General features: G+C 43.9%; 2 protein-coding genes across 2 annotated transcripts; both read right to left on the minus strand.

Annotated features, from left to right (window-relative positions):
* Positions 1–221: 221 nt before the first annotated feature.
* LOC308577468 (vomeronasal type-2 receptor 26-like) lies at positions 222–27,712 on the minus strand. The gene is made up of 7 exons (XM_081177677.1): positions 27,605–27,712; positions 7,171–7,513; positions 5,363–5,654; positions 4,267–5,070; positions 3,054–3,281; positions 1,920–2,046; positions 222–1,234 (listed from the first exon to the last, which is right to left on the minus strand). The coding sequence occupies exons 2-7, from the start codon at positions 7,437–7,439 to the stop codon at positions 336–338; spliced, it is 2,619 nt and encodes an 872-aa protein (XP_081033803.1). The 5' UTR covers positions 7,440–7,513; positions 27,605–27,712; the 3' UTR covers positions 222–335.
* On the minus strand, positions 20,101–27,616 carry LOC308577476 (vomeronasal type-2 receptor 26-like). The gene is made up of 6 exons (XM_081177685.1): positions 27,262–27,616; positions 26,184–26,475; positions 25,080–25,889; positions 22,987–23,214; positions 21,983–22,109; positions 20,101–21,418 (listed from the first exon to the last, which is right to left on the minus strand). The coding sequence occupies exons 1-6, from the start codon at positions 27,486–27,488 to the stop codon at positions 20,520–20,522; spliced, it is 2,583 nt and encodes an 860-aa protein (XP_081033811.1). The 5' UTR covers positions 27,489–27,616; the 3' UTR covers positions 20,101–20,519.
* Positions 27,713–27,885: the final 173 nt, after the last annotated feature.

Below are 27,885 nucleotides of genomic sequence, written 5' to 3' on the forward strand. Positions count from 1 at the left end.
AGCAAACAGACCAAAAAACCTAACTCCTATCTCCCTCTAGACTATCTTGTTGTGAGAGAAATATAAGTTCCCCAAACACAAAATTATTAAAAGATAATAGTTTACAAACTACGGGCAGTACACCAGGGCTCATTGTAGTCATGGGCAAAGCAAGGTAGCAAAACATTTCCTCCCATCTTCCTGTTTATGTGAACAGAACTACATAAAAGTTGGGCTAAGAATGAACATAATCTCTTTCAGAGGCGGAGAAGGAGGAACATGGATGAGCAGGTGTGTTTCCTTTATGCACTTCTGGACATCAGGAACATGGAATGTTTTAAGAATCATATGTCCCCTTAATTTCTGGTTGTCAGGTGCTCCTTTGTATTAAGATCAGACCTCAGCACAATAACGTAACACTTGGGAAGGAAGATGCAGCCCAGAAGCCCAGCGCTGGAGGCCAGCATAGAGAAGATCTGCACGGCCACCATGTACTTGCCCTTGGTGCTCAGGTAGGTGGGCACAAAAGAGACCCAAACACTGCAGAAGACCAGCATGCTGAAGGTGATCAGCTTGGCTTCGTTGAAGGAGCCGGGCAGCTTCCTGGCTAGGAAAGCCACCGTGAAGCAGGTGGCAGCCAGGAAGCCCAGGTAGCCGAGGGCAACGTAGAACATGGCCACAGACCCTTCGTTGCATTGCAGGACGATCTCTTCCACTTGGGAGTGCATGTCGGGCTCTGGGAATGGGGGAGAAGAGCCCAGCCAGATGGTGCAGATGAGAACTTGCCCCCCAAAACAGGAGATGACAATGGAGTTGGCCAGACTCTTGCCCAGCCATCTCCTCACCCTGTTCCCAGGCTTTGTGGCCAGGAAGGCCAGCACCACCGTGATGGTCTTTGCCAAGACAGAAGAAACAGCAACTGAGAAGATGATGCTGAAGGCCGTTTGTCGGAGAAGGCAGGTCTCTTTCCTTGGGCGCCCGATGAAGAGGAAGGAGGAGAAAAAGGAAAGCAGGAGGGAGACGAGGAGGATGTAGGAGAGGTCCCGGTTGTTGGCTTTGACTATGGGAGTTTCCTTGTATTTAATGAAGATTCCCAACACAATGCCTGCTGTTAAGGACAAGAAGAGGGCAACGGAAGCTAAAACAATTCCCAAATATTCTTCATAAGCCAGGAACGTGGTGATCTTGGGGACACATTGAGCTCTGTCCTTGTTTGGATACTGATCTTCTGAGCATTTGGTGCAATGTTCTGCATCTGGGGAAGAGGAAAAAGAGTGGCTGCAGCATCAGTTACATCCCTAATGATCTGTGCTCTGCTACATTTTGAAAAACTCTGTGGTGGACCTCAGGAAATAAGAATGTTATAATAGGTAAAGCAACATTGTGATCTAGGATAAACTGAGTAGCAATGAGCACTCCACTTCTGTTAACTGCATTTTTTTGGATCCTGCCTAATCCTGAAGAAACAGCTCTTTAACTTTACATTTTAAATGCAGTTTTCTGTTGCTTCCATGCAATGTTCATAGTAGTGAGATCAAAACAGTCCATTGATTATATTGTAATAATTTTCATCTGAAGTATTGTTTATATTTTTTGTGCTTTTGCTATTAAAAATTTACTGGTTTGCATCACCTGTCCATTATTTTTTATAAATATCAAAATCATTTCCTTTTTGGTGTGACTTGGTATAAAATATAAAAAAGGAATGTTTGTTGGACTTCCTCTCACAGCTGCCCACTTTCAACCCCAGAGATTTCTTCCTTATGGCCACTCCTTTCAACGCCCTTCCTGGATGTAATAAAGTTGGTTAATCCTATGGATGTCGAGGAAGAATCCACATTCCCCAATGTCTGCAGAAATCTCACAAAAAGTGTTTGAGACTGAATTTCTGCCCTGTGTTTACTCTCTCCAGAAATACCTTCCCTCTTGGAGTCACCCACCTTCCTGGGCGGAGAAGGTCCCTTCCGCACACCGAGCACAAGCATAGCAGCAAATGGGCTTTCCTTCTAGAACCACCTTGGCGTATCCAGGTCGACATCTCTCTGTACACCTGGAACGAGGCACGGCCTAACCAGAAAGACAAGAAGGTGCAACAAAGAGGAACAGTTAGGAGTATTTGTGGGTATGTAACTCACTCAAAAGGATCTCTGGACTACAGCCTTTGACCCCTCATCAGGGTCCTTTCAACCCCCCACTGACCATTGGGGTGACCAGAATATCTTGTTCTTCATAATTCGTTCAGGACAACTGAGGTTTGCGCCACAGAACTCTGATTCCTCTTCTCCGTTTACCTGCTTCCCTGCTTAAAAAATCTTCAAAGAAAATGGCAATGGAGTCTGAAATGTGATTTCCCCAAATTTCAGAATTCTGATAATCTCTCAACCGCTAATTAAGACACATTTAATATGACATTTCCAAAGATTGGTTTCCCTCACTCTGTTCTTGAGGCATGCAAGGTTTCCTCTTGTCTCTGATCTATTTCCCTAGTTATTTCTAGTTCATATGCCATTCCTTAACATTAAACTTATATTACAATAGGTTTTTTATTTATAAAAAAACCTTCTCATCCTTCACCAACAGCTGTGCATTTCTCAATTCCTGCACGTACAATAGTTTAACATTTGCAACATCTACAAGTGAGCTTACTCCACAAATTAAAAAAATCCACAATAAATCAGTAATTATCATTTCTAAAATAAATTACTTTCCATCCTTCTGCATGTATGAAAACCCAATAGTTCACTTTTACTAGGTATTTCTCCTTTTCCCCTAGGTGTTTTCCCTTTTCTTCTTATCTACGTAGTCCTTTCTGTCGAAGATCCTGTTCAGAATTTTTAAATTCTCTGTTGGCTTGGAAATAGATGGTGTCTTCTCTGAGGACCTCTGGGCTCTATCCTTTCTGTGAGCACCACAAATTCCCCTCCTATCTTAGCTGCTGTGGAAAGAAGGAGTGGCGGTTGCAGCTGTTATTGGATGGTCAAGACATCATTGGTCAACCTGATATAGCCATTTTCCAGCCGTTGTTCAAGGAAAGCTGGGATCTCCTAGCCTCCCCTCTCTGTGATTCCCCTTACCTTGTTGAATTTCTTGGGCCACTCAATAGCTTCTGGGTTAATCATGAACTTTATGCTAGCAGATGTCTCTCTCCTTATATTCCCAATTTTCACAACGACATGAGACTTATTGGGAGACATCACCCAGTTCATAATATCGAAGTCTCCTGGTAGCTCCCAGTTCTCATCCAAGCACAGCCTGCCTCTGGAAGTATTCAGACACCGGATTTCTCTCAAGAAAGGGTGAAGCTGGAATGACAGGGGAAAGCACCAGCACTGAGAAAGCTTGAAGCCAAGATGGATATCTCAGTCCTACTCACTTCAACCTCTTATGATTTGGGGCTGCGTGTATCTCATGTAGACTGGAATTCCTATTTAGCCATTTCTATTACTACAGACCCTGCAAGTGCTCCAATTTTCCAGGGCCGTCCCTGAATTAGAGACAGTTTTCCATTTGATCCTGGAATTTCCCACTTTTCCTTAGAATGTTCCTATTTTCATTGGAGAAATGTTGGCAGATGTGGAGTTATCCAACCCACAAGGCGTCCAATCCTATATTGGAAATTTTTATTTTTTTTATATTTTAGTATGTTGGGAGCTGAAAAACGTGCTGGAACTCACCTTGAACACCTCCCACTGAGAATGACAATGGCACCCACCTGAGAGGTGCCAAAACTCAGTTCCAGCGAGTTTCCCTCTGAAAAAAGCCCTGGGTATAAACTATAAGAATATCATTATGGAATGGGCTGTCTCTATTTTTATTACAAAAATTTTCATTGGAGAAATGTTGGCAGATGTGGAGTTATCCAACCCACAAGCCGTCTAATCCTATATCGGAATTTTTTTAATATGTTTAATATTTTAGTATGAATTTCTTTATTTTGGGAGCTGCTCAGAGTGCTGAGGCAACTGAAGAAGATGTATAAACAGTGCTATTATTCTAGAAAAGAAGGCGCCGGAACTCACCATGAACACCTCCCTCTGAGAATGGCAATGGCACCCACCTGAAAGGTGCCAAAACTGAGTTCCAGCGAGTTCCCCCCTGAAAAAAGCCCCGGGGTGTCAACAGTAAAATTTTCATTATGGAATGGGATGTCCTATTTTCAGCAGAGAAATGTTGGGCGGTCTGCTTCTATTACTAATACTAATAGTAACTATGATATTTTAAAGGATTATCCACAGTCAAGATCAGCATCTGTGTGGACTGCAGTTTGCAAAACGGGGAAGGAAATACCTGCCACGGCTGTAGCCTTGCGTGTCCCCATTGCTCTCCTTCCTCCACCATCAGCCTCCTCTGGGATCTAGATGAAAGCGAAGCATGCAAGGCCTGAGCCACAGCCTGAACATTGATGTAAGTGCCATAGCTGTCCTGGGACAGGGCTCTGTCACACTCCTCTTGGGGCAATGGCTGCAGTTTCTCTTCCTCTCTGCATCTTACCCTGCCTTTCACGGACAACAGATGCTTTGAATATGAACACTGAAATGCTTGATTCAAATAATCCCCAAGATTGAACTGCAATTTGCTACCTTTGCTGCTCCTTATTCCAGTCTGAATTGCAAAGGACAGAGAACCATGGAGGTGCTGGAACAAATCTGGAGGGAGATGAGAGCCAATTCTGATTTCTAGCAAAGCTGTTGTTATCCAGACTTTCACCCCTATTTCCTTCTCATATGCCATGTTTATTGCCATGAGTGTTATGATACCCAGTGCATTGGTTATATAGGAAACAAATACCCCAACTTGTCTCCATAGGAAAAAAGGTTCCCCAGGCCTGATAGATTGATATAGATCATTTTCTGGTACTCTTTTTGAGAAAGCAATGCAGATCCCTTTGCTGAGCATCAGAGGTTTCACAGCGCTCTCAAATCTTTCTCCACTGTCATTGTCTGGAGTGAAGAGGCCAATCCACGTCCATCCAAAATACAGGAGCAATTCAACAATCCCCTGGTACTGACTTTCCTCTTTGGGAGTCATCCGGTAGACAAAAGGGAACAGGGTTTTACGTTCGAGAACCTGGGCAGTGAAGCCATAACTGATCTAGCAAGGAAAGCAAAAGATCACCAATTTATTTTACTTTCAGCATAACGGGTATTTAATCATATGAAATGCCTGATATCTAAATCTCTGCTGGCTGAGGCTGATGGGAGTGGTAGTCTGAAACATCTGGAGGTGTCAAGTTGGTGAAGGCTCAGTTTTGAAAAGGGGATGTTGGATCCATAGCTCAGGATTTTCCTATTTTGAAAAATATCCCCACTTGTCCCCTCCCAAGAGAAGTTAGAATTTTATGCACTTGAAATTTTCTTTCCCTCCATGCTCTCCCACTACTTACCTGTGGGATTTTGTAGATGCCTGACAAGGCTGAAATCACTCTTGAGATGAAAGTGTTGCTTCTTTCAAGAACAGCCAGCAGGTGATTCTGTTCTCCACAGTGATAATTGGGAATATTGCATCCACTGCCTGCAAGCAGCTCTAGCATGGCGTCCGAAGTCATCCTTGCATCGAAATAGTTCTCATAGAGGCTGTAGCCCAGGGTGATGTTGGGTAAGAGCCTGAGATCCTGGTTGATCTCTTGGATGGTGAACAGGAAAGACAATATGTACCAGTAGATCCTAGGTGTGTCTCTGCAATAAATGAATCCTTTAAAAAGAGTGAAACTGGCATTCATGCGAATTGGGGTGGGGACATTATATGATCCAAAAAGATTAGTATGTATTGATTAATCCTATTGCATTAATATCAAACCATTTACAGTCTAGTATAGAATAAAAATTTGGAGACCTCTACTCCATGACCGGAGCTTTGATGCAAACAGCACACAGAGCTGTTCAGCAGTGGAACAGACTCCCTCCGAAGGTGACCATGTGTCATGGATGCTTCAGGTGAGATTCTTCCAGGTTCTTTCCATCTCTGCAATCTATAATTCTTTTCTACTATGGTTCTATGAGTAAGAAATGAAGGTGCCCCTCAAAATGTGTGCTATACTGGGAAGTTGCTGCAAAGGCTGCTTTTCCTGCATTGGTCTTTGACTTCTTCCAAGGGGCTAGACTATAGGTAGATAAGAGACAATTTGATTGAAGGAGGGGAAGCACCAAATACCTCAGTCCCCTTTTACTTAGAAATGTGGCCTTGTGGCTTGCAGCTTTGAGTGCGTGGTAAAACCTATAATTTTGCACATGTTTTTCATCAGTGACTCCACCAATGAGGACACCCCCTGGTCTGTATTATTTTATATAATCATTTTATTTGAAGCATATCATTCCTGCTCTTCTCCCATAAAAACCCACCCATTTTCAAGAGAGATTTTTTCATTCTGAGATGTAGGTGTCCTGTTGTGTTGTATAAAGAGAACTGTGATCCAAATAGAATAATCATAAAATAAGTAATCTCAGTTGCTTGGAAATTGCTTGAGTTTCATGCCACCCTCTGGGTTCGGAAACAGGTACCTACTTTGTCAACCATTGCAACCGTTAGAAATGAGACCAGTTTTGTGTGTGTGTGAAGAAATTGAATAATTCCTTTTCACGTTTTAGACTCCACTAACAAGGAAGTCTCCTGACTCATATTATTTTATTTATCATTTTAATTAAAGCACATATTTCCTGCTCTCCATCCACCAAACTTTAACCTGTAGGATTTAAAAAATCCATTTTTAAAACTATAGCATTCTTTAACGACAATTTGTTGATGGTCATTTATAATATTATATCAGTATAAGGATATAATAGAAGAATGCAAGAATGCCAATGAATCTGGTCAGGGTTCAAAAGTTTGCACTGAATTTCCCCACCTGCAGGAAGCCATGAAACTCAGGCAATTTCCAGAGCTCAAAGGTTGAATTGCCTGAGTTTCATGGCATCCTGCAGGTGGGGAAATTCAGTGCATCCATAGGTAGGAGAGTGTTTCACTAAGGAAGACCCAGGGAACAAGGAAATGGGAGAGGTTTGGGTGGAATCTTTTAGTGGACCCTCAGCTCCCATCAGCCAAGCCAGCAAGACCAATGGTCAGGGCAGGGTAGACCTGCAACATGAGGACAGCCTTGGCTCCCTAGCCCTGAGAAAGGCACTCTTTCCTTGATAAATAGCAACCATTACAAGGACTGGAGGACCATGAAACCCATCCACATATGATTTTACATACCCCTCATTCCTGGCCAAGGGTGTCTGAGAAAAGACGTATGGAGTTTCCTTATATAAGCGTTTTGGAGATATGATCCCACTGATGAGAAACTGTCCAGGCCGGTAGTAATTGCGAGCATCCATTTCATCCCTGACCAGATTCAAGGGACATTTCGCCTTGTGGTTCCCGCAGACTCCAAAGGGCATCATGAGCAGCAGAAGCAGCAACAGAAGGAGCAGGGATCTCATTCTGGCTCTGCCTCCTCCTCCTCTTACCTGCCAAGGAGGCATAGCAGAAGAACCCAAAGACTCTTGCAAGACCAACCTGGGTGGGCTTTCCCAATCTGGATGGTTTTCAACTCTACCTTTGGAGCTAGGAAGTCCAAGGCAGGCACACCCCTCTTTCGCCAGCTCTGCATCTTCACTCAGTCTGTCTCCAACACAGGAAATATTCTCTGCACCAACTTTTTCTTTCCCAGACACAGTGCAATTAATATTGTCATGTTGCTTTCCGAGGCTCATGCAATCTCCCGAAATATCTCCTGAGCTTTCAGAAGAGGAGATCACTATAATTTTGATTATTCCAAGTGGAATAAGTTTCATCACAAAAACTTTCTGAAGTCTTGAATGGCTCAAGCGGCAGGTGCAGAGCTGGAGAAAAACATGGTGCACAGAAGTCAAGGGGTGTGTTTGGGAGTTGGAAGTTTGGCCTGAACTTTGCTCCCAAGGACCAAAGAAGGAGCTGGATCCGACCATGGACTCTCCTTCCTTGGAGGCTTTGAAGCAGAGGTGGGATGGCCATCTGTTAGGGATGCTTTAGCGTTGCAGAGGGCTGGACTAGAGGACCTTGGGGTCCCTTTCCAAGTCTCCCTTTCTATGATTCATTGGAGGTTTTTAAGAAGAGGTGGGACAGTCAGGGATGGACAACAGCCAGATGAAGGAGTCCCAGCCTTGAATCCCAGGCATCGTAAGCCCTTTCAAAATGTGGGGGGAGTTCAGAGGCTGTTATTGGGTTCTTGTTTTTATTTTGATTATGTATATTGTGGTTTTATATTTTGATTTTGTTCTGTGAACCGCCCTGACACCTCCAGGGAGAGAACAGTATATAGATCCAGTACATAAATAAATAAAGGAATAAATAGGAATATATAAAATGAATAAATGAAGAATGCTCAGAAATACCATCCTCAGTACTGTGAACGGGATAACTGGTGTTGGGATCTTGTTTCCTGGAGGCTTCTAGAGACTGAGACCAGTGGAGCCTGCGATGGGGAGGGTTTTCTCAAGCCCACCCTCCGGCCCCCTTGGGTGGGTCTGGGCTGCTTGATTCCTGCCGCTCCATTCTGGTTCTCCCCCTGAAGGGAAGTAGCGCCTTGGTGGCTTCGAAGCAACTTCAAGTGAATTTCCACCCCATCTTTGAAAGGCTTCTCCAACAGAGGGGAGCTCTCTGGATTTGGTTGAGGGGAGAAAGGTTGCTCTGAACTTTTGACTCTCCCTTGCCCTTCGACATATTCTGCGGAAGGAGAGCTTCTGTTGCGCATGGAGCCAACTTGCTCCTCGTCTTTGAGCAGAAACTTCTCTACTTGTAAACAATTGCGTGTGCAGAAGCCAGGTGTGACGGAAAAGTTGGTTCCATAAGTAGTTCTTTTTTACTTTTTTCTCCTGCCAGGAAATGGTGAAAGAATGGCAGCCTCTGAGTGGCTGTGGTTCCAGGAGGGAGAGTTTAAAAAGAGAGGCGTTGGAGGGAGACAGGGAGTTGGGCTGTTGAGGGTGGTGTGGTTGGTTGAGTTGAGCTGGTTGAGGAAGGAGGTTGGGAGTTAGGTAGGGAGATAGGATAGGAGTCAGGTTGATATACAAAGAGTGTTGAGGAGGCAGAGTTGGTTCTGGAGAAAAGGTCCACTCCACTGTACAGTGAAGGTCTGAGTGTAGTGTCCTGCGGGAGTAATAGGACCAGATCTTGCTGGGAGACTGAGGCTGAGACAGAAGTAGGAGCTGAGGTCTACTTAGGTCTCAAACTAGTCTTGAGGGGAGAGACTCTTCTGAGGAAAGAATAGACCTCCAAAACCCAGTGAAGGAAGGGGGGGTGTGGTGAACCCTTAAGACTGTTACTGAAAGTCCCTCAGGAGCTGGATTTGTTAAAGGGGTGGGTAACTGAAGGAAAAGAGGGACGCGGGTGGTGCTGTGGTCTAAACCAAAGAGCCTAGGGCTTGCCTAGGTCGGCAGTTCAAATCCCCGCGACGGGGTGAGCTCCCGTTGCTCGGTCCCTGCTCCTGCCAACCTAGCAGTTTGAAAGAACATCAAAGTGCAAGTAGATAAAAAGGTACTGCTCCAGTGGGAAGGTAAATGGCGTTTCCGTGCGCTGCTCTGGTTCGCCAGAAGCGGCTTAGTCATGCTGGCCACATGACCCAGACATGCTGGCCACATGACCTGCGGACAAACGCTGGCTCCCTCGGCCAATAAAGCGAGATGAGCGCCGCAACCCCAGAGTCGTCCGCGACTGGACTTAACTGTTAGGGGTCCCTTTACCTTTAACTGAAGGAAAGTACCGCCTTAGAAAGGAACCAAACTATAAAGCTGAAACCTGTGAAAACGAATTGAAGTGAACTAGCGTATTATTACTGAAGTAACCTAAGTTTCTCCACTTGTATTATACTACCTGGTTTTAAAATAAATCTTTATTGTTATTTTAAAAACATCGGCTTGAGACTCCAGCTCACTGGTTATCCCCCACACCTAGGTCCCCCACAGAATACTCTGGGATAGTTAGCATTGGTTTTAAGGGTGGTTCAGTGAGGTGGGGGCAATATATGTAAGAAAGAGCAGGCACATTGAGGCGCCAAGCCCGTTGCGCCAGGCTAGCATTCTAGCAGTTTTATTATTCTTTATCCATTTATTTATTAGTATTTACTCCTTACTTACTTACTTACTCATTTCATTTGTTTCATAAAATCCACGTATCGCACGGTTAGGCCAATAACTCCCAAAGCGCTTTACGTAAAGATAAGGCAGGATAATCATAAAAAGTTTACAAACTTACTTCAGAACATACAAAAAGTTAAAATAATAAAAGAGACTCAAATTACCTCAACTTCCTAAGAATCTGGGTGGATCCTTAATAAAAATATATTTTTAAAAAATTAAATTTAATAAAGTCTCCATAGATATTCCAAAACACTTTTCTTCTTATACAATTTGTAAAAATAAATACATAATTTCTTCTTGCCTCCCCACCTCTCCTTTCTCGATGTTTGTTTTTATTACTCCTTTTAATCAGATGTTTTAAAATATATATGCTTTTATTATGTAAGCCCCCATGTCGTATTTCAATAATCCTCTGCCTTTGACTTCATGTATGGATGATGGTTTGACAGATAATATATCCCTGATCTCCATTCTTCCTTAAACAATCCATCATTTTGGATGGTCATTTTGGATGGTAATTTTAGCAGGTAATTTCACTATTTCAGCATATTCATTTCATAAGCCATTCCTCTTTGGTGGGGAACTCTTTCCATTTCTGTGCATATAAAGTTCTAGCTGCTGTTGTTGCACACATACATAAACTAGTCAGCTTTCTTAGGACCTTTATTTATTAAATTTATATTGCACCCTTCATTGGAATTCTACAGGTTGAATTGCTATAAGACTGAGAACTTAGTAAGCTTTCCACCAATTTGAAGTGTTGAAAGTTTAAGTAGGATGCAATCTTGGCTAATTAACCTATTCTAAATGCTTCATCAGTGGCTGTTCTGTCAATTATTTTCACTTGCCCATCTGATCTTGGTTTTGCTGTATAAATGGGGACCTGAATGGGAGGAACCAGAGTTGGAGGAGGAGGCCTTCCAAAAGTTAAAATAATAAAACAGAATGAAATTACCTCAACTTCCTAAGAATCTGGGTGAATGCTTTCTTCACTACATTAAAAAAAATAATTATTATTAAGTCTCCACAGATATTCCAATCACTTGTCTTCGCATACAGTTTAAAACAAAAAAACAAAAAACCCCACACAATTTCTTCTTGACTCCCCACCCCCCTTCTCTATCTTTGTTTTTGTTACTTCTTTTTATCAGATGTTTTAAAAGACATGTTTTTATTATCAAAGCCCCAATGTCGTATTTCAGTCATCCGCTGCTTATATTTCAAACCTGCCTTTGACTTCATGTATGGATGATAGTTTGACAAATATCAATGGTCTCCATTCTTCCTGAAAAGATTCATCCTCATGTCCTCTTAGTTTAGCAGGTAATTTCACCATTTCAGCATATTCCCCCAGTTTCATAAGCCAATCCTCCCTCTTTCCATTTCTGTGCATATAAAGTTCTAGCTCCTGTGGTTGCACACATTAGTAACCCAGTCAGCTTTCTTGGGACCTTAATTATTAAATTTATATAGGAGCCTTCATTGGATTGCTACAGGTAGAATTGCTATAAGAATAAGTGTTTAGTAAAGACTCTCCTCCTGGAAGAGAGGGGAGTGGTTGTGGGCGGGAGCCCGAGCTCCGCCTCTAGCGGGGGGCGTTAGCCCCCTGCCTCCCACTCACCTGGCTGGCGCCCACGCCCATCGGCAGGCACCCAACCAGGTGCCTCCGAGGCGGCGTGTACAGCAGCCTAAATGCTGTGGCGCCAGCCCCTCCTCGGCCTCACTCTTCGCCGTCCCGTCGCGATTCACCCACCCTCCACTCCCTTTGAGCTCAGGGTCTTCGTTTTCCTTGGCCTTGCTATGGACCTTAGGTTGGTCGCCCTGGTTGTCCGGGGGGCCTGGTAGGAATTTTTCCATTTGGCATTAGGCTTTTTGGTTTTTTCGCCTACCTCGTAGCAATCGTCACAACTTTCGTGGTATTGGTGGGTAGGTTAGGCATTGGAATAATGTGTTGTGGTCTCGAAGGGCTAGGTGTGGCCATCGCCTTTGCCTTCAATTTTTGGGTATTCCGTTAAAGGAATCTGGCGGTTGTGTATTCTGTCCGATGCCTGCTTGGCAGGAGGCCATGGCACGACCCTCGGTGACATCGGGGGAGAGCCTATAGTTGGATTAGCATCAACAGGCTCCACCTACTGGTGAATAAACCCCCCTTGTTTCAGACTCACCCCTCTCTGAGGGGGTGGAGTCAGCTGGCGTAATACAATACCTAAGCCAATACCTTTTCATTTGCTGTAATCAATAAAGTTGTGGCCTTTTCTTGCCCATTAACCTTATATCACGTGTCCTTGTGCATTCATTCCACTTTGGGGGGGATTGGGTCCTCGAACCACAAGCTTTCCACTAGTCTGGAGAGATGAAAGTCTAAGTAGGATGCAATCTTAGCTAATGAATCTAAATGCTTTACCAGTGGCTGTTCTGTCAATTATTTTCACTTACCATCTGATCTTGGTTTTGCTCTATAAATGGGGCCTGAATGGGATGAACCAGAGTTGGAGGAGGAGGACCTGAATGGGAGGAACCTGAGTTGGAGGAGGAGGACCTGAATGGGAGGAACCTGAGTAGGATGAGGAGGACCTGAATGGGAGGAACCAGAGTTGGAGGAGGAGGACCTGAATGGGAGGAACCTGAGTTGGAGGAGGAGGACCTGAATGGGAGGAACCTGAGTTGGAGGAGGAGGACCTGAATGGGAGGAACCTGAGTTGGAGGAGGAGGACCTGAATGGGAGGAACCTGAGTAGGAGGAGGACCTGAATGGGAGGAACCAGAGTTGGAGGAGGAGGACCTGAATGGGAGGAACCAGAGTTGGAGGAGGAGGACCTGAATGGGAGGAACCTGAGTTGGAGGAGGAGGCCTCTCGCTCTTCCTTCCTGACTGAGATGCCTCCTCTGGAAAGGTTTGGCAGGCAGGGAATACAACTATCTGGCTTCGTCTCATTGATTCCCTCCAATGCTAAACTTCTTGCTGGCTCAGGAGCCAAGATGGCGACGGACACAGCAGCCTAGTCAGACTCCTCTGCTTTTAGTTAAGCTTTTAAGTAGTTTTTAAAGTAGTTTTTAGCCACTTCCTGGTTTTAAACTCTCAGTTTTAACGTCTTAGCAGCTGCTTTATCACCTCCTCACTTCCCTTTGCTTTTAGTTTATTGTTTTATTGTTTTTATTGTTTTACTGGAGTACGGCGGAGCAGAGCAGTGGGTCGAGGGAAGCCACTATCTACCTCCAAACAGAGTGCTGGCCGTACAGAGGAAGAAAGCCAAACCAACACTACCGGTGAGGCCTTTGGGAGTTTCCCTTTTATCTGAGACCGACCCGCGGTGGGCCCTGCGATAAGCTCCGAAGGAGAACTTTTATATTAGTCGTAGTCCTGGTGGGAGTAGGACTTCAAAGGAATGGTCTGTGTTGCTTACCGGTAGTCTCCTTGTAGAACTAAATTGCCGGACTGTGAGGGTGAAGGTGAAGACGCCGACTTTCATATGAGCAGGCAGTGAAATATACCCCCACTGCAAGTGCTGGCAGGCTTGAAGGAAATATTTATCTCCTGAGTTGACGTTAAAATACTATCCCCCCTCTACTTGATATCTGAATTATGGGATGTGGGAAACGTCTTAGAGATTCGGAGGAGACAGTCCCTGTTCCCTTTCCGAGATCAAAGCAAACAAAGGTGGAACCATGTCACTTTAAGGAAGGGAGTAATCTACTGGATTGTTCCTACACAGTAGAAACTCAGAACCGTTTTAACCCTCTGATTGATTGCATGTCAGCACTTAAAGACGAAGAGCGAATAATACCTCAAATAACAAGCAATGTGGGCAACAGTAAGAGTGTAGTCTCTCCTCAGAAGGAGGAACTGGTCCTTGGCACGGCCAATCATATGGCCTTTGAACAGTCCCATTTAATAATCAAAACTTTGCACTGTATATTCAAAAGACTAGATGATCTTTCGTCCCGGCTGCACAGTCTCCAACAAAAGCTAGTTACTACCTCTCCAGCGTCAGCCGGTGTTAAGTCTCTTGAAGAGAGGAAGGGGACGAGGAGTTTCTCCTTAAATAACAAACATACTGACAAATTTAAATACAACCTTAACCCTCAATTAGGTCATCAATCCTTGATTTTAACACCAAGGAAAGTGTGCCCAACTATACAAAATGGGGACCCAAGATGGAGAACTCTGGGCGGTGCCAAGGAACTACTAATGGGGCTTTTAAATATGGAGGCAACACAAATTGACCTCTGTGCAGTCCTCCCCCTTGTCTATCATCATAAATCCCAGAGAGTCCTGCTTGCGTTCCAATCCGCAAAAATTCCCACTATCATATTACGAAGGAAAGCATTTTTGTTTCGCTGTGGGATACCACCAACGAGAGCCTTTATAGACCCTACGCCTAAACCCCTACTGTTGGAGGCAATAACCAAAGAGGGCTTAAAATCTGCTAAACCCGATCCACCAGTGGACACCGGAGTGGGTGTTCTCCCCCAGGAGATGAGTCATGTGGCCTCCACTCCCTTAGCAAAGAACAATGACCATCCGGAAAGTGGCCTGACACCACCAGAAGAGATCGAACCCATTGCCTCCTTTGCAGATTTACCAGCGGTGGAACAAAAAGAAATTATTAATAGGCTTGAATCGCTTAAAACCCAATTTATCAGGAAGCTCAGCACCAGAATACCCATGTACAGCGATCATGACATCCTAGAAGAACCAGTTCATATGGATCTCGCAATATCTAATGCTAAATGTATGTCGGTAATGGAGGATATGATACAACCCCAAGAAGCAACTACCAGTCCTTCCCTCCAACCAGAACAACCCTCCGTGCTCTTAATAGATTTACACGACCGTCCCTTGATAAACATACCAGAAGAAAATAGCACACAACAGGAAAAATCTCCTTCTACACATTCATCGATGCCAGACCTGGAACCTTCTTATAGCACTGACCAATCAAGAGAAGAGGTGCCTTTGCCAACCTTCCCAAATAGCCCACTCGCTCAGCCTTATCCCTCTTTGCGGAGTATTATGGATTCAACAGCAAGACCAGTGACGGAACTGATTGAAGATCCAACAGGCCACATAAATCAAGTAGCCCAAAAGACCAGTAGCAGGCTACAGAGAGACCAAACTTCTGACGAGATAGATGGACCACACCGGGTGGCCCACCAAACTCTTTTGGAAAAGGGGTCCTCCCCTGCTCAAGGTCCTACTCCTAGTAGATCGAGTGGCCCAGTTCAACAGTCAGACAACCTTGTAAATCCTCCCACTCAGCCTTTACGAGAGGTTTTTCATCAGAGGAAGATAACTGATTTCTTTATTGGCTCCCCTCTTCCCGTATTAAAGTTGAGCCAACCTTCCGAATGACAGTCAATTGGAGGAACGAGGAAACCCCAGCCTTCAATATTAAGTTGGAACATTGCAGGATGGAAAATTAAAAAATCAGATCCAGAATTCCAAAAATATATTAATTCCTTTCTTATCATACTATTACAAGAAACTTGGGTGGAGGAGGAAATTGAGTTAAATGGCTTTGAGTTTATATGTCTGCCTGCTAGCCTGTCAACGAATGGTGGCCGCCCTAAAGGTGGCCTGACAATTGGTATCTCCCTTAAACTTCGGGCTAAACTTTCACTAGTGCACGCATTTCCGCCTTATGCTATTACCGGACTGATCTCTGGTGGAAACTTCTCTTTATTGGTTACAAATGTCTATTTCCCCCCGGGAGGGTTAGCAGCTGATCTTACTTCTAGATGGGAATCCCTAGAGGATTTTTTACTTTCTTGCTATCTTAAATATCCTAATGTCCCCTACATTACCGGAGGCGATTTTAACGCTCGGAGAGCCTCAAATTGGGAGGATCTTATAAAGTCTAAATGGTGGGTCGACCCCGGCGCTCAAACCTACGATCTAGTATATATCCCCACTAGAATATCAAAGGATGTAAAAGTCAATAAGGCGGGTGTCAGGGGTACAGGGACAGAGGCACAGCGAAGGCAGGAAATGGAGAGCGATGGAGAGGAATCCCAGGAGAGCGAGGAAGAGGATAGCAATGACGCAGGGGATTCCATGAGTCTCTCCAGCAAATCAGAGGTTTCCCAGAAAGGGGCGCCTGTGGTAAGGGCAAGGGGAGCCCCGGGGGGAAAGTGTCAGGAGCGGGGGGCCAGCAGGGGACCCCAAAGCGGCAGCTGGGGATCAGGGCCAGCCTCCCCACCAGAGTGCAGTGAGGGAGGGGGAGGTTCCAGTGTGTCAGAGGGAGCAGCTCCGGCGACAGAGAAAGGGGAGGGATCAGAGCAAGCCGTTCTCCCGGAAGGGGAGGAAGGCAGTGAGGGGAGTAGCATAACTGTCAAAAGAAAGGTCAGAAGTTGGGCGCGCCTGCCAAGTTCAAATGAGGAGGCGCGCGGGAGAACAGGGAGCCCGGAGGAGGAGGGGCCAGGACCCAAAGCCCGCAGGAGGGGGGAGGAGCAGTCTGGAGACTCCGCTTCAGGAGAAAGCAGGAGGGGAGGAACCCCGGCGGGCAGAAAGACCCTGCGGAAAAGGAAAGAGAGAAAGAGGTGGGGCAGCGTTAGCTTATTAAACTGGTGTAGGGGAGGGACCGATTCAGAGGGGACTTCTAATGTCTAGGAGAAAGAGACGCGGGGCTGCACGCCTCAGTTGTGGAACCAATAATGAACTGCAATAAACATCCTTGTATATAAGAAGAGCTTGGCGTTGGTCTTTTGTGAGCTGAGACCTGAGGCAGCCCTGACAGCGGGAGTGATGCTTTATCAGATGACATTACGCCTTAATTTAATTATATTAAATGGCAGGTGTCCTTCAGATATACCAGGAGAGTTCACCCACCTGGGGTTAAAATCAAACAGTGTTCTCGACTATGTATTGGTTTCCCGGAATCTATTTTTGAATGTCACCTCTTTTAAAATTGATAATGCCCAATTCAGTGACCATCTTCCCCTGACAACCAAGTTATGTGTTGACTAGCAGTTGCTCGAGCGCTCCCACCCAATCCCGGTGATTGTGGAGCCGTCCACTAAAACAAAGGGGATTAGATGGTCCCCTGCCCTCACCCATAGATATACGGATTTTATCCGAGAAAAGTTTCCTGGTGATCAGCAGGACGTAGGAATAGTCCCACGTGATCCTATTACCTGTACGAATTTTTTTTCTTGCCTGATAGTTTTAAGTTTTAACTTGCTTTTTTACTTCTCCAACCTATGGAGTTAAAAACGATTATTTTAAATTTGGCGCCCCTTGGTTCAACTCTGCTTGTAAACTAGCCAGACTCCATCTACATACAATATATAATGACTATAAACTTTCCGGTGCTCTGGCCTTACCTCCATCTTATTCCCTGGCTAAAAAAGCATACAAACAGGCCCAGAAATCGGCCAAACGGGAATGGCATTTAAATCGCTGGCAGACTATAATTTCTGCCTCAAAATCTCATAACTCCCGGAAATTTTGGTCCTTAATAAAGGGAAGAAACACGAAATACCCCTTAACGGTGATCCCGGCCCCTACATGGGAGCAGTTCCTGAGAAAATATTTCTCAGTGGCAGAAGCTCCGGCCACTCACTGGAGACCTTCTAATCCCCTTCCCATCTGGCCCAATACCGACCCTGCTGAAATCCTAGAATTGATAGCTGAGCTGAAAACTGGTAAGGCCCCTGGGCCAGATTTGGTCCCTGTTGAGGCTATAAAGCTACATTCTGCATGGTGGGCAGGGATTTTAGCTAAAACGTTGATGCAATAAATGCCACGGGCTTAATACTAGCAACGTGGAAGGAGGCCATTATAATTCCTATCTACAAAAAAGGCCCTCCCGGTGACCCAGGGAATTACCGGAATATCAGTCTGCTATCGTCCATTGGGAAAATATATGCCCGTTTTTTGCTGGCAAGGTTGATGAAGTGGTCAGTTGAGGCTGACCTGATTGGGCACGAGCAAGCTGGATTTAGATTAAACCGGTCTACAACAGATCAGGCAATTATTCTGTATCACTTAGCCCAGAAACACTCGACACCTCGACGGGGCCAACTTTGCGCAGCTTTCATAGATTTGAAAGCTGCGTTTGATAGTATTCTGAGGCAATTACTATGGAATAAACTTGCCTGCTGGGGAATAGATAGAAGGCTCTTGTGGCTTATCTCCCAACTTCATGCTGGGTCCGTGGCCAGGGTAAGAATATCCCCTGCTGGAGACCTAACTAACCCAGTGCCAGTAAATAAGGGTGTACGCCAGGGTTGTATTTTAGCGCCACTTCTTTTTAACTTATTTATCAGTGATATGAGGAACCCATTAATCGACTCACAAAAATTTATCCACACCCCCCGTATAGCAGATTATCGTTGTCCTTTACTTCTCTACGCAGATGATGCGGTACTACTCTCTTACTCCAGACTGGGTTTAAGGAGGGCACTAAAGATTTTTGCGTCATATTGCCATTCTAATCATCTGTCTATCAACCACACCAAGTCCAAAGTACTGATATTTTCAAGGAGTCGAAAATTATATTCATGGAAATTGGAGGGCACGAAAATCGAACAAGTACATAAATTTAAATATTTAGGAATTTATTTTCAATATAATTTAGGGTGGAAAGCGCACGTTGAATATCTTCAAAACAAGAGAAAAGCCCTATCACACTCCCTCCTCCGTTTTTTCTACTCTGAGGGGGCCTTATTCATCCCTGCGGCCTTGAAAGTGTATAGCATCAAAGTGATGGCCACAATGGCCTATGCTGCACCTTTATGGGCTGCCTTTGCAAACCTCTCACCTTTAGAGTCGCTTCAAAGCCAATTCTTACGCCGACTTTTAAAACTACCAACATGCGTAAGTAATGCGGCTATTCGCTTAGAAATGAAGATCCCCTCAGTGGAGTTAGTTTTATGGAGGAGAGTTTTGATTTATTGGATCTCCCTATGGCATAAACTCCCGAACCACTATCTCATTCAATGCATGTGGCGGGATGACTTCACAAATTTGTGGTCAGGAAAAATCCATGCCAAATTGCTGTCCTATGAGATCTCGCCCACTGAATTGCTCAAACTGGATCTAAACGTGGCAAAAAGGTGTATAAATCAAAGGCTGGATGATGCGGAGCTATACCAAAATTTCTTAGCTGGTGGTGGAGCCTGCTCGCCGTTAAATCTCGGCATAACCCCTATCTACCATGCTCCGTCCTACTTAACATCGCTTATGGCCGCATCTCACCGATATGCCTTCATTAGAGCTAGGTTCAATGTTTTTCCAACAAACGTGCTGAGACATAGATTCACTAAGGGCCAAGTCCCTTCAATGTGTGCTTGTGAAATGAAAACATCTGAATCTCTACATCATGTTATGTTTATCTGCCCTATGTACAGTTCAGCTCGTGCTAGTATACTAAACTCCATAATCCAGCCTATAGCTGACAAACCAGTAGACCTACAGCTTGCCTGGGTTCTTCAAGATGTGGATCCTTATATTACCCTACAGGTTGCTAAATTCCTAACAGCCGTCCTCTCATACAAGAGACGGAATGGAATGTTAGCTGATTATTGATAGTTATAAGAATTTTCGATAATGACAACAGATATTGAATTTAGTGTAGTGTTTAAATTTTTAATCTTAATCTTAAATTTTTCTTTTGAATTGCCAATATTTGTCCTTGTGAGCCGTGAATTGTGTTATAATACTTGTGGCTTGTACGAGACCGCTGTTTTATTTTATTTGTTTTTTGTGTTGTGCTTTATGATGGGCGTAAAGCCGAATAAACATTTTGATTGATTGCTGGCTCACTCGTAATCTGGTGATCCACTCAACATCAGGGCACAATGTGTCATATTCTGGACAACGCCATAAAATCCATTGTACTCCAGTCAAGGCTTGGCTAAGGTCAGTTACTACTCTTTAGAACAGGGAGCAGAGCTTACACAATACAGAAATTAAACCAGCAGACTACGGAAGAGAACTTAAATGAATTTCTCAATTTATTAATATACAACGTTTAGGAGAATGAAATGATGTGAAGTGAACTTCTGAATGATTCAGTATACCGGTAGAAAATGGAGCACAGGTATTTAAATATCTAGAAATGACATAACTAGAAAGTATTGTTGAATATCAGAATTGATATGGTTAATAGCAAAGCAAACAGACCAAAAAAACCTAATTCCTATCTCCCTCTAGACTATCTTGTTGTGAGATAAATATAAGTTCCCAAAACACAAAATTATTAAAAGATAATAGTTTACAAACTACGGGCAGTACACCAGGACTCATTGTAATCCTTGGCAAAGCAAGGTAGCAAAACATTTCCTCCCATCTTACGGTTCATGTGAACAGGACTACATAAAACCAGGGCTAAGAAGGAACACAATCTCTTTCACAGATGAAGCATGAGCAACATGGATGATCAGGTGTGTTTCCTTTATGCACTTCTGGACATCAGGAACATGGAATGTTTTAAGAATCAGATGTCCCCTCAATTTCTGGTTGTCAGGTGCTCCTTTGTGTTCAGATCAGGCCTCAGCACAATCATGTAGCACTTGGGAAGGAAGATGCAGCCCAGAAGCCCAGCGCTGGAGGCCAACATAGAGAAGATCTGCACGGCCACCATGTACTTGCCCTTGGTGCTCAGGTAGGTGGGAACAAAAGACACCCAAACACTGCAGAAGACCAGCATGCTGAAGGTGATCAGCTTGGCTTCGTTGAAGGAGCCAGGCAGCTTCCTGGCTAGGAAAGCCACCGTGAAGCAGGTGGCAGCCAAGAAGCCCATGTAGCCGAGGGCAACGTAAAACATGGCCACAGACCCTTCGTTGCATTGCAGGATGATCTCTTCCACCTGGGAGCGCATGTCGGGCTCTGGGAATGGGGGAGAAGAGCCCAGCCAGAGGGTGCAGATGAGAACTTGCCCCCCAGAAGAGGAGATGACAATGGAGTTGGCCAGACTCTTGCCCAGCCATCTCCTCACCCTGTTCCCGGGCTTTGTGGCCAGGAAGGCCAGCACCACCGTGATGGTCTTTGCCAAGACAGAAGAAACAGCAACTGAGAAGATGATGCTGAAGGCCGTTTGTCGGAGAAGGCAGGTCTGTTTCCTTGGGCGCCCAATGAAGAGGAAGGAGGACAGAAAAGAAAGCAGGAGGGAGATGAGCAGGATGTAGGAGAGGTCCCGGTTGTTGGCTTTGACTATGGGAGTTTCCTTGTATTTAATGAAGATTCCCAACACAGTGCCTACTGTTAAGGACAAGAAGAGGGCAACGGAAGCTAAAACCATTCCCAAATATTCTTCATAAGCCAGGAAGATGATAATCTTGGGGACACAATGATCTCTGTCCTTGTTTGGATACTGATCTTCTGAGCATTTGGTGCAATGTTCTGCATCTGGGGAAGAGGAAAAAGAGTGGCTGCAGTATCAGTTACATCCTTAATGATCTGTGCTCTTTTACATTTTGAAAAACTCTGTGGTGGACCTCAGGAAATAAGAATGTTAAATACTGCAAACAGTTTTCTGTTGCTTCCATTCAATGTTCATAGTAGTGAGATCAAAACAGTCCATTGATTATATTGTAATAATTTTCATATGAAGTATTGTTTGTTTTTATTGTGCTTTTGCTTTTAAAAATTGGCTGATTTGCATCACCTGTCTATTATTTTTTATAAATATCAAAATTATTTCTTTTTTGGTGTGACTTGGTATAAAAAAAAAAGGAATGTTTGTGGGACTTCCTCTCACAGCTGCCCACTTTCAACCCCAGAGATTTCTTCCTTATGGCCACTCCTTTCAACGCCCTTCCTGGATGTAATAAAGTTGGTTAATCCTATGGATGTCGAGAAAGAATCCACATTCCCCAATGTCTGCAGAAATCTCACAAAAAGCGGGTGAGACTGGATTACTGCCGTGTGTTTACTCTCTCCAGAAATACCTTCCCCCTTGGAGTCACCCACCTTCCTGGGCGGAGAAGGTCCCTTCCGCACACCGAGCACAAGCATAGCAGCAAATGGGCTTTCCTTCTAGAACCACCTTGGCATATCCAGGTCGACATTTTTCATTACACCTGGAACGAGGCACGGTCTAACCAGGAAGACAAGAAGGTGCAACAAAGAGGAACAGTTAGGAGTATTTGTGGGTATTTAACTCACTCATAGAGTGAATTCAAACAGATCTTTGGGCTGCAGCCTTTGACCCCTCATCAGGGTCCTTTCAACCCCCCACTGACCATTGGGGTGACCAGAATATCTTGTTCTTCATAATTCGTTCAGGACAACTGAGGTTTGCGCCACAGAACTCTGATTCCTCTTCTCCATTTAGCTGATTCCCTGCTTAATAAATCTTCAAAGAAAATGGCAATGGAGTCTGAAATGTGATTTCCCCAAAGTTCAGGATTCTGATAATCTCTCAACCACTAATTTAGATAAATTTAATATGACTTTTCCAAATACTGGTTTCCCTCTCTCTGTTCTTGAGTCATGCAAGGTTTCCTCTTGTTGCTGATCTATTTCCTTAGTTATTTCTAGTTCATGTGCCATTTCTTAATGTTAGCCTTATATTACAATAGGCAATTTTTAAAATAAATTATCATCCTTCACCAAAAACTGTGCACTTCTCAATTCCTGCACATACAATAGTTTAACATTTGCAACATCTACAAGTGAGCTTACTCCACAAATTAAAAAATCCACAATAAATCAGTAATTATCGTTTCTAAAATAAATTGCTTTCTATATTTCTGCATGTATGAAAGCCCAATAGTTCACTTTTACTAGGGACTTTCCCTTTTCTTCTTATCTACGTAGTCCATTCGGTTAAAGATTCGGTTAAAGTAGGAGTGGTGGTTGCAGCTGTTATTGACGGTCAAGACACCGTTGGTCAACCTGATATGGTCATTTTTCAGCGTTTGTTCAAGGAAAACTGGGATCTCCTAGCCTCCCCTCTCTGTGATTCCCCTTACCTTGTTGAATTTCTTGGGCCACTCAATAGCTTCTGGGTTAATGGTGAACTTTATGCCAGCAGACGTCTCTCGCCTTATATTCCCAATTTTCAAAAGGTCACCCGACTTATTGGGAGACATTACCCAGTTCATAATATCGAAGTCTGCTGGCAGCTCCCAGTTCTCATCCAAGCACAGCCTGCCTCTGGAAGTATTCAGACACCGGATTTCTCTTAAGAAAGGGTGAAGCTGGAATGACAGGGGAAAGCACCAGCACTGAGAAACCTGGAAGCCAAGATGGATATCTCAGTCCTACTCCCACTTTTCCTTTTTCATTTTGGAAAAGTGGGACATTCTGGGATCAAATAAAACAGAGCAAAAGGTGAAATTGATAGTGAACAACACTTTGACTGATAAGTTTGATATAACTAAAGGCACTAGACAGGGGTGCCCGTTGTCACCATTGATATTTATAACGGTCCTGGAGGTATGAACTAAGAATTTGAGAGAATTGTCATACGTGAGAGGGATAAAGATTGGAGTAAAGGAGTATAATTTGGGCAAGTAGCAGGATTTAAGCTCAATAAAGGTAAAACTAAACTGTTAGTGAAGAATATGGTCATGGAATTGCAACGTAGATCAGAAATTATGGTTGCAAAAGGAAGTGAAATATCTTGGAATTTGGTTAATACCAAAAAATATTAATTTGTTTAATGATAATTATGAATCCACATGGAAGGAAATCAAGGGGGACTTCGAAATATGGAGCAGATTAAAGTTGTCATTTTCTGGTAGAATATCAGTGGTAAAAATGAATGTATTACCCAAGATGTTATTCCTGTTTCAAACAATTCCAGTGTTCAAAGGACAGGTGTATTTAAAGAGTGGCAAAAAGTAGTATTGAGATTCATCTGGCAGGGGAAAAGCCAAGGATGAAATATAAATTGTTAATAGATTAAAAAAGAAAGAGGTGGATTTGCCATGCCAGATTTGAAACACTATTATGAGGCGTCCTGTCTCTGTTGGTTAAAGGAATGGATAACGATGGAGAATACAGATATTTTAGATGTGGAAGGTTATGATAACAGATTTGGGTGGCATTCTTATCTTTGGTATGACAAAGTGAAAGTTCATAGAGGTTTCCTGAACCATGTGATTAGTATCTAAAAAAGAAAGAAATAAAAACCTATTAGAAAGGAAAACACCATGGTGGATCTCACCTATTGAGGTACTGACGGTACAAAAATTAAATACGGAGGGAAGGTGGGCCACATATAAAGGCACTTTGGTGGAAACTGAGAAAGCTTTTAAACTTAAACCATATGATCAAATTGAAGGATTTTCTTACAGGGTGGCTGCAATATCATCAAGTTAATGACATATTCAGTGTGGATAAGAGGATGGTGGCAGGCAAAGATGATGGACTTCGCAGAACTGGCCAAACTAACCTGCAGGATTTGAGAACAGGCTGATCAAAAATTTCAAAGGGATTGGTGTACATTTATTGTGTATTTGAATAATAATTGTAAAAATTTGAAGACACTAGCAGGATTGAAATATATCCTACAATGTGGGCAATGGAAGCTAAAGAACTAAATTGCGAGACAGGACTTGAAAGCGGAAAAATATATTATTATTTTTTAAAAAAGGAATGTCCCACTTTTCCTTAGAATGTCCCTATTTTCATTGGAGAAATGTTGGAGGATATAGACTTAATATAATATTTTTAATGTTTCATATTTTAGTATTAATTTATTTATGTTGGGAGCTGCCCAGAGTGCTGAGGCAACCCAAAAAGATGTGTGGGGTATAAACAGTGATATATTTCTAGCAAAAAAGCTGCCGGAACTCACCATGAACACCTCCTTCTTAGAACGGCAATGGCACCCACCTGAGAGGTGCCAGAACTGAGTTCCAGCATGTTCCCCTCTGAAAGTAGCCCTGGCTATAAACAGTAAGATTATCATTATGGAATGGGATGGTTCTATTTTCATCAGAGATATGTTGGGCGGTCTGCTACTATTACTAATATTAACTCTGATATTTTATAGGTTTATCCCCGTCAAGATCAGCATCTGTGTGGACTGCAGTTTGCAAAAAGGGGAAGGAAATACCTGCCACGGCTGTAGCCTTTGGGGTCCCCATTGCTCTCCTTCCTCCAACATCAGCCTCCTCTGGGATCTAGATGAAAGCGAAGCATGCAAGGCCTGAGCCACAGCCTGAACATTGATGTAAGAGCCATAGCTGTCTAAAGACAGGGTTATCTCACGCTGCTCTTGGGGCAATAGCTGCAGTTTCTCCTCCTCTCTGCATCTTACCCAGCCTTTCACGGACAACAGATGCTTTGAATATGAACACTGAAATGCTTCATCAAAATAATCCAGAAAATAGGTCTGCAATTTATATTTGCCACCTTTGCTGCTCCTTATTCCGGTCTGAATTGCAAAGGACAGAGAACCATGGAGGTGCTGGAATAAGATTGGAGGCATGTAAACGCCAACTCTGATTCCTAGCAAAGTTGTTGTGATCCAGACTTTTGCCCCTATTTCCTTCTCATATAAAATGTTTATTGACAGGGGTACAGTGATGCCCATTACATTGGTTGCATAGTAAAAAAATACACCAACTTGTCTCCATAGGAAAAAAGGTTCCCCAGGCCTGATAAATTGATTTAGATCATTTTCTGGTACTCTTTTTGTTAAAGCAATGCAGATCCCTTTGCTGAGCATCAGAGGTTTCACAGCGCTCTCAAATCTTTCTCCACTGTCATTGTCTGGAGTGAAGAGGCCAATCCACGTCCATCCAAAATACAGGAGCAATTCAACAATCCCCTGGTACTGACTTTCCTCTTTGGGAGTCATCCGGTAGACAAAAGGGAACAGGGTTTTACCTTCGAGAACCTGGGCAGTGAAGCCATAACTGATCTAGCAAGGAAAGCAAAAGATCACCAATTTATTTTACTTTCAGCATAACGGGTATTTAATCACATGAAATGACTGAGATCTAAATCTCTGCTGGCTGAGGCTGATGGGAGTTGTAGTCTGAAACATCTGGAGGTGTCAAGTTGGTGAAGGCTCAGATTTGAAAAAGGGATGTTGGATCCATAGCTCAGGATTTTCCCATTTTTAAAAATATCCCCACTTGACCCCTCCACAAAGAGAAAGTAGAATTTTACGCAGTTGAAATTCTTTTTCCCTCCATGCTCTCCCACTACTTACCTGTGGGATTTTGTAGATGCCTGACAAGGCTGAAATCACTCTTGAGATGAAACTGTTGCCTCCTTCAAGAACAGCCAGCAGGTGATTCTGTTCTCCACAGTGATAATTGGGAATATTGCATCCACTGCCTGCAAGCAGCTCTAGCATGGCCTCCGAAGTCATCCTTGCATCGAAATCGTTCTCATAGATGTTGTAGCCCAGGGTGATGTTGGGTAAGAGCCTGAGATCCTGGTTGATCTCTACGATGGTGAACAGGAAAGACAACACGTGCCGGAGGAACCTAGTTGCCCCCCTGCAGTAAATGAATTATTTAAAAAGAGTGAAACGTATATTCATATGAATGGGAGGGAGGAAGCATTATATGATCCACAAAGATTAGTATTTATTTATCCTTTTGCATTAATATCAAACCTTTTCCTGTCTAGCATAGAACAAAAATTTGGAGATCTCTGCTCCATGACCGGAGCTTTGATGCAAACAGCACACAGAGCTTTTCAACAGTGGAAGAGACTCCCTCCGAAGGTGACCATGTGTCATGGATGCTTCAGGTGAGATTCTTCCGGGTTCCTTCCATCTCTACAGCTCTATGATTCCTTTCTACTATGGTTTTATGAGTAAGAAATGAAGGCGCCCCTCAAAAATTGTGATATACTGGGAAGTTGCTGCAAAGGCTGCTTTTGCTGCAGTGGTCTTTGGTTTCTTCCAACGGGCTGGACCAAAGGTAGATAAGAGACAATTTGATTGACGGAAGAGAAGCACCAAATACCTCAGTCCCCTTTTAGTTACATATGGGGCCTGGTGGCTTGCAGGTTTGAGTGTGTGGTAAAATTATAATTTTGTCCATATTCTGGATCAGAAACTACACGAATGAGCACCCCCCCCCTTTACTAGAATCTTTGACTAGACACCCCTCCCCAGCTCCCAGCTCCTCCAACAGCAAGACCAATGGTCAGGGCAGGGTAGTCCTGCAACACCAGCCCTTGGCTCCCCAGCCCTGAGGAAGGGGCTCTTTCCTTGATAAATAGGAACCATTACAAGGACTGGAGAACCACGAAACCATCTGCATATAAGTACATACGCTTTAGTCCTGGTGAAGGGTGTCTGAGAAAAGACGTATGCAGTGTCTGTACGAAAGCGTTTTGGAGATATGATCCCACTGATGAGAAAGTGTCCAGGCCGGTAGTAATTGCGAGCATCCGTTTGATCCCTGACCAGATTCAAGGGGCATTTCGCCTTGTGGTTCCCGCAGACTCCAAAGGGCATCATGAGCAGCAGAAGCAGCAACAGAAGGAGCAGGGATCTCATTTTGGCTCTGCCTCCTCCTCCTCTTACCTGCCAAGGAGACAAAGCAGAAGAACCCAAAGACTCTTGCAAGGCCAGACTGCCTGGGCTTTCCCAATCTGGGTGGTTTTCAACTCTACCTTCGGAGCTAGGAAGCACAAGGCAGGCACACCCCTCTTTCGCCAGCTCTGCATCTTCACTCAATCTGTCTCCAACACAGGAAATATTCTCTGCACCAACTTTTTCTTTCCCAGACACAGCGCAATTAGTATTGTCATATTGCTTTCCGAGGCTCATGCAATCTCCAGAAATATCTCCTGGGCTTTCAGAAGATGAGATGACTATAATTTTGATTATTCCAAGTGGAATAAGTTTCATCACAAAAACTTTCTGAAGTCTTGAATGGCTCAAGCGGCAGGTG

The sequence above is a fragment of the Podarcis bocagei genome, assembly GCF_964188305.1.
Source record: "Podarcis bocagei genome assembly, chromosome: 18".
NCBI classification, from domain to species: domain Eukaryota; kingdom Metazoa; phylum Chordata; class Lepidosauria; order Squamata; family Lacertidae; genus Podarcis; species Podarcis bocagei.